The following is a 7,744-nucleotide window of genomic DNA, read 5'->3' as shown; positions in this document are numbered from 1 at the left end:
AATTTGATTTTATTATTTATAATTATTGCTTATTAATTTTAAAACCACTTGTTATTATTAATAAGTGAAAGAAACTTTCAAAAAACACTTATTGTTATAATTAAAATGTTAAACATATACTAAAATATAAAGTGATAAGATAAACAAATTGCATTTAAAAAAAGGCTTACATGGATAATATGAAATATCAATGATTTTTAGTTAATTATTGTTTTGAAGCAACATGAACATACAAACATATATATAATAGTTAATTAAATATTATATATATCATCTTCCATAACATATGATCGATAACATGAATCTAATCTAATTTACATTAAAATCTTAACCACAACATGCAATGATATTCTTAAAAGAATACTTAAATCAAGAAAATACATAAATAATTTGTATATAACAAACTTACAAATTAAAAACTTCAACATAATAACATGGCTCAAAAATTTGTTCAAACCAACACGAAAAACTTTAAACTTGTTTTCTTTGTGAAGTTTGTATGTGATTTGTATTTGTGTGTCTACTAAAAAAGATTGACGTTTTTATAGTAGAGTATCCATTAATTGTATATTAAATATATTATATAAGTTATAAAACCTTTGAATTGTTAATCATTATTAAGAGACTTTTGAGTGATATTCATTAAAATAGGAGGTTTCAAATGCATGAGGTGTTTGCAAATTTTTATGGGGGTTTCAAATACATGAGGTTCAATGAAAAATGTTAGCTTTATAAGTATGTATGATCTGTTTTGCAAGTAACTTTATTTAAGAAGTAAGCACTGTAGAAGAGAGAGAGTGATATCCCACTTAGATCACTATATTTTATTTTCTATGAATTGGTCCTATTGATAACAATTTGTGTTTGATGGTTAATGTAAACGTACACCGATGTGTTTTATAAATAATACAGTAAATGGAATTTTTTTTTGATGTATACCTTGTTTTAAAAATCTAGGTGTTACATCATTTGATCATAACACATTTTATTTAATTAGACGGGTTTATAAAATTGTCATTTTTTGTTTAAATGGATTGAAAATTCATACCAAACATGCTAATATATATAAGGTTGGATTTGGATTGGATTGATTTCTACTATATATAGTGTAACCCTAATGAAAAGGCCATAACCGCTTTAAATTATAGTGTAACCAAGGCCATGACAGCTTTAAAGAAGCGTGGACACCCTTAACCATGTCCAACATATGATATAAATATTACTTGCAAAATAAAAAAGTCAATGACCTAGTGAAAACTTTTAAAAGTATATGATAACTTTGAAAGCTAACAACAAAAGATACATGAAGCATCGTAAATAAAGAAAACCACTATTAAGAGTTTGTTTATAAGATATGTTTATATACTTTCATTTTTAATCTATAAAGTAATTATCATGTTTCTATTAAAAACAATATCTTTATTTTTTTCCCACATAGATGAAACTAATAATGTAAAAAGAGTTATGGGTTCATAGAATAAACCTTGAAAGGCCTATTTTACGACCATATCTCTTGACATCATCTTGAACTTGTTGTCTAAATTCTCTAAAACTAAACCGTTTATAAATCAAACTTTTTTCAGAACTTTCTATCATTGTTTCAAAGGACGGACATAAAAAATATGCTGTTGAAAACCTTTCAAATTGCTTGTTGGCTATTACTCTGTGCTCCACACTCTTGAAAACACCATTACTCCATGCCTACAAAATACAAATATCATTAAAGATTATATACTTCAAATCATCAAAATGACAGGTAGCAAATGTTTAATGAGTGTCCTCAAATGTAGTTTACATGCATTTCCAAAAGAAATGTTCAGATTTCTTTAGTCGAACGTAAAATGAAACCATGAACATATCTTTCTTTTAAAAGGTGTAGATAAGCGTGAAATGTGATTTCGGTAACGCACAAAGTAATGGCGTTATATTATAATAAAATGTCAATGGAGACAGCTTGAAAAACTAACTATTTGTCCTAATAAAACCATACTTTGTAAATACTAAAAAATGCATTTGATGTGATGGGACAAATATTGTTCATCTAATAAGGGTGGATGATATCGACAATATTTGGCTCAAGAAATTCTCTTGGAAAGGATTGAAACGCCAGAAACATCACATCGGGTGTCACGATACTGAAGTGAGCCAATGATTTTCGTCACTCCGTTTGATTGTTACTTAATGGCTAGAACCCCTCTCTCAGCGACTAGTTTCTTCTTTTCACTATTTAAAAAAAACCCGTATAAATATCATGTATCCTCTCACTTTACTAGCCCAATTTTCACAACATCCATTTTATTACATCAATTTTCACAATCATAAAGAATTCAAGCCTGGGGATAAAGGATGAAATAAAAGTTGCATAGATTAGGAGTATGATAGTTTGACATTCCAAAAAAAAAAAAAAAAAAAAAAAAAAAAAAAAAAAAACCAACTCCGTCCCTCAATTCCCGAAACTTAATTCTCACAATTCCCGCAATATCAAACCTAATTTTCATGATTTTCACGACTTCTGATACAACATTTATACAACAAATTTCCACTCTAGCAAGATCACTCATTCTTGAATCCCTTCCAAACCCACAACACTCACATATCCTACCCTCAACCCCCAACCCAAGAATCCGACGAATATAGCGATGAAACTCAAGCCAACATGATTATGTGTTTGTTTCGACTTTCACTACGCTCTAACCATACAAGGATGAAATATCAAAGAAAACATGGTTGGAATGAAATGTCTTTATGTATTTTTTATATTGTATTGTATTTTTCTTACTTTTTAATTAGTCATGTAATTTTTTATTGAATCTGTTTAAATTAACAATAGTTTTATGTTTTCTTTAATTATAAATGGTTTAGGCATGAGATATTTCACTGCACAAATAACCTTAAAGTGATAGTGGGACTCAACTGAGGTATTTCAAATGTTTAATCGTCAAACTTATACTTTGTTTTTCCATAAAAATGTCGATGATATCAAATATAAAAGGATCATTTTTGAAGAACCATGAGCATATATAGCTTTAGCAGGCTACTAACTAAGATTATTTATTTGATTTTTGATTAGTGGCAGATTACCTTAATGTTGAAACATGTGAGATCTGAACTATTTTTAATATACTAACCACCACCATAGTGGCTTAGCAGTGAATTTGAAAATTAATTGAACACTATAAGAAAAGATGTAAAATGATAATATTATTCCGTACCTGAAAAAGATCCCCAACAATAACGATTAGGGTCTTTTGTTTAGGATTCACACTAATCCATTTTCCATCTTTAAGTACTTGTAAGCCTCCAATATGATCTTGGTGTAATATCGTGAGGAAGTCACTATCTGTGTGAGGCATCAATCCAAACACTTCTGGAGAAAAAGGGCACGCTGGATATCGGCTCATGCGAATATAACACATGCTAGGCACGCAATTTTCTTTGAAGAAGTCGGACTTTTGGCCTAGCATTTCGGCCAAAATCTCTGCTAGTTCATTTGCTAGCTTGGAAATTATCATTGCACATTGTTTCACTATCTTGCTAGATTAAAGCAAAAAAAAAAATAAATAAATAAAGAAAGAGTCTGTAACATGTAAAACTAAAGTAGTTTATATATATATATATATATATATATATATATATATATATAGGGAAAGGTTATATAGAAAATAAAGAATTAGGGCAACACATGTTGGAACCAATAAAAACATGACAACACATCACTTTGGAATAACTACATAAATAACTTCCATAATACATTGCTTATGAATAAAGAAATGGACACGTGTCACTTGATCATTGGTTACAGCATATGTTGCCCTAATTAATCATTTACCATTGAACCTATATATATATATATATATATATATATATATATATATATATATATATATATATATATATAGGATGAGGTTCAATAGAGAACCATAATTAACTAAGGAACCAAGGAACCGATCTTTTTTTCAACTTTTGGAACTTATTTTTTATCAAAAAAAAAAAAAACTAAAAATACAGAAATTCATAACTTTTTATCATTTTTCCAATGATATAAAATTCAATTTTTTACGTCAAATTCACAATGTGAATTTTCGAAAGTTCACAACGTGAATCCGGATTCACACGGTGAATCCGAAAAATATTTTTTACATTCACAATGTTAATATATGAATTTAGATATTTTTAGATTTTTTTTTGATAAAGAATAAGCTCTAGAAATTGAAAAAAAATATTTGATTCCTTGAAGAACCCATAATTATGGTTTTCTATTGAACTTTTCCATATATATATATATATATATATATATATATATATATATATATATATATATATATACATATATATATATATAGGAAAAGTGAATATACATTACAGCCCCACCTAAGCTTAGGCACTAAACCTCATGAAACTACGCCGTTTTATTTAAAATTGCAATTAGCACATTCATGTTTAACACTTGATATTGCAGAGTCAATATTGAAGCAATAATTTTAACATGGAAGTAAAAATGTCAATTATCTTTAACCTTTGTGATGGTGGAAAACAGTAATGTTCACTGACGTGAAGTGATAAACGATAATGGAAGAAAGAAACATTGATGGTTAAACGATGATAGAGAAAAGAAATACAATGGGGAATCATATATTTACCAAATGAAAACGGAATCGGTTAAAATTACTAAGATAAAACTGTATAATTTATATGTTTAGTATCTAAGCTTAGGTGGGACTATAATTTATATTCCTTATCCTCTCTCTCTCTCTCTCTCTCTCTCTCTCTATATATATATATATATATATATATATATATATATATATATATAAATTATTTTAAATTTTAAATTTTTAACTAATGTTAATTTTAATTGTAGTTTTTAATTTTTAATTTCATGCTAATTAATTTTTAAAAAATAACAATAATTAAAAAGAAAATGATAAATGAGACAATCTATTAAATTGTATAGAATTTAATGGAATATAGAGTTTAATTGGTAAAGCTGTATAGTGAGTTTAATTGAACTCATATGAGTTCAATGCATTGGAAATGGTCTAATCATTACCTTAATATATACAAAAACATAGTTTTTTTTTTATTTTTTTATTTTTAAAAAGTTATTTGTATCGAAAAATGATTTTAAATATATCAAAATTCATAATTTTTATTCTCTATAAACAAACATCAATATTGATATAGTTTTAAAATAATTTAATTTTTTTTATAGTTTCAGCTATCGTTATTCATAAATAAATAAAAATTAATCAGATTTTTACTACAGTACATTTGTTATTCATTTATAAAAAAAATATGATTGATTTTTTTACAGTTTAAGTATCATTTATACTACTTATTTATATATGAATAGCAAATTAACTGTAACAAAAATCTGATAAATGTTTTACTTATATATGTATATAAAATATGACGACAACTAATACACGTTTTATTCATATATAAATATAATATATGACGAAAGATGATGTAAAAAATATATTTTAAGTAAGAAAAATTTATTACGTGTTATATTCATATATGAACGATACTCAAATTATAAAAATAAAAAAAATAAAAATAAAAAAAGTTAAGCATACGTTTTATTCATGAGTGAATAACGAATGTACTGTAATAAAAATCTGATTGATTTTTTTTCACTTATGAATAACGAGAGTTGAAACTCTAAAAACGAAACAAATTTTATTTTATCTTAAGACTATATCAATATTAATGTCTATTTATAGAGAATAAAAATTATGAATTGTGATATATTTAAAATAATTTTTGGATAAAAATAGCTTTCTAAAAATTAAAAAAAAACAAAAAAATATGTTTTTGTGTATACTAAGGTAATGATTAACATAGTTTAAGAAAACATGTTTGGTTGGAAAACAGAAGTTTATCCGTTATCCATTTTCGTCGGTATGCCTAAGTGTTTTGCGGCAAAATAAATGTATGACTGATAATGATTCCTCATTTTCAACCTTTTTTTTTCTCAATTAAACCCTCTCTCTCTCTCTCTCTCTCTCTCTCTCTCTCTATATATATATATATATATATATATATATATAATATTATAAAATCCCTAAATTTTTAACGTGTATTTGGTAAAAGCCCTAATATTTTGTTTATTATTATTACTATGGCCACAACTTTCTCGCAGAATTATCACTCTAGTCCACTTAACGAGTTTCATGATTAACTTTGTTAACTTTTTTGCTAAATCAGTCATAAAAAAGTTCAAATTTGGTCATTGAGGTTTGCAAAAAATTACACCATATTTTTTTTTTAAATTTATTTTTCGTTTTTTAATACTTTATTTATTTTCGGTTTTTTTATAAATATATATACATTTTTTTATTTTATTTTTTTTATATATATACTAAATTATTTTCATTTTTTAACTTTATTTTTCAACAATTTGATTTTTTTTTTACCTTTTTAACTTTTTTTTTTCTATTTTTTAGTGTATATATAGAGTATAGAAGAGGGTTTTTTTTGGTTTTTTTTTTCATATTTCGTTTCGTATTATATTTTAATTTTTTATTAATTTTTCTTATTTGTTTTCCAATTATTTGTTATTATTATTATTTTTTAATTTTTTATTGAACTTTTTAAAAAAAAATGTTAAATGTACTAGTATATTATAATTTTGATAATTTATAGTTTTTGTAATTTTTTTTTATTTTTATCCAAGTAAATAAAATAGTTATGTTTATATTTGTAATTTCGGTCCAATTTATTTTCTTTTTGTTTTTTTAGTGTTATTATATTTACATTACGAAAAAATTAAAATTTAAAAAAAAATAACTTGTTTATTGACTTGATCATTCATGTTAAAGGACTTGATCATTAAAATGAGTTGATCATTCATGTTAAAGGACCAACTAACTAATTCACATCTTTTTATTAAAATTGGATATATAGATCATTTACATTGTGACTGTGTAACACCCATATATCCTAAGTGACTACTTGTGATAGTCACAAAACTAGTCACTTTGGATATATATGTTTTCATTGTGAATCATCTTGGGACACTTCGTGAAAACATTCCTAACATGAGGTTCAGGCTTAATTGAAAAGAATGAAGGCTATAATTTTGCTAATGTTGACGGTATTCTTATACTATTACTTATCATATTTTAGTTTAAGTAAGTGTCATAAAAAAGTTAATATGATGTACTTATATTTATGTAACATCCCGTTTATTTAATAAATTAATTAATTAATTACTTATTGTATAATAGCCCTAAAATCAATAATTATGTAGCAAGGTGTTGGTTTTCGGGAGCTAAAGGTAACAATTTTAGAAGTCGGGGGTTAAAAGTGTCAGTTCCGGATTAGTTTTGTAAATATTTATGAAGGCAGGGGCTATATGGTAACTTCTGGGACTTAATTTGAAAAGATTTTGGAAAACTAAGGGCTGAAGGGTAAATTATGGACTCTAATTGAAAATAAATTGTAGGGGGGGGGGGGGGCTATTAGGTAACTGTTGGATTGATTATGAAAAGAGTTACAAGAATAGGAGTGTATTGGGTAAATATGAGATCTGTTTTGAAAAGATTTGTATCGAGAGGTACCATTTGTGACATTATGGTGAATTAGCTTAGGGTGTCGGGTATTTGGTCGTTGCATAACCCTAACCCTAGAGGGTATCACCAGCCGCCACCCTCCTTATAGCTTCCCTTTCCCAGCCGCCACCTTCCCTTCTCCTATGTTCCGGCGTCGCCACCACCGTATCGAGGTCGCTAGCCGCTGA

At 26.3% G+C, this 7,744-nt stretch overlaps 1 protein-coding gene across 2 annotated transcripts in view; it reads right to left on the bottom strand.

The window, feature by feature from the left end:
* Positions 1-1,337: 1,337 nt before the first annotated feature.
* The window catches only part of LOC145063320 (gibberellin 2-beta-dioxygenase 8-like), a 29,710-nt gene continuing 23,303 nt past the window's right edge, over positions 1,338-7,744 (bottom strand). For both annotated transcript variants that reach the window (XM_079010910.1, XM_079010911.1), the window contains exons 3-4: positions 3,213-3,534; positions 1,338-1,701 (exon numbers count right to left, since the gene is read on the bottom strand). In XM_079010910.1, the coding sequence (XP_078867036.1) occupies positions 1,471-1,701; positions 3,213-3,534 (553 nt within the window). In that variant the 3' untranslated portion in view covers positions 1,338-1,470. The remainder of the gene's footprint in view (positions 1,702-3,212; positions 3,535-7,744) is intronic.

Source organism: Lactuca serriola, chromosome 7 (assembly GCF_051521515.1).
Source record: "Lactuca serriola cultivar US96UC23 chromosome 7, Lser_US96UC23_V15, whole genome shotgun sequence".
NCBI lineage: Eukaryota > Viridiplantae > Streptophyta > Magnoliopsida > Asterales > Asteraceae > Lactuca > Lactuca serriola.
This window is presented reverse-complemented; position numbering and strand designations above follow the sequence as displayed.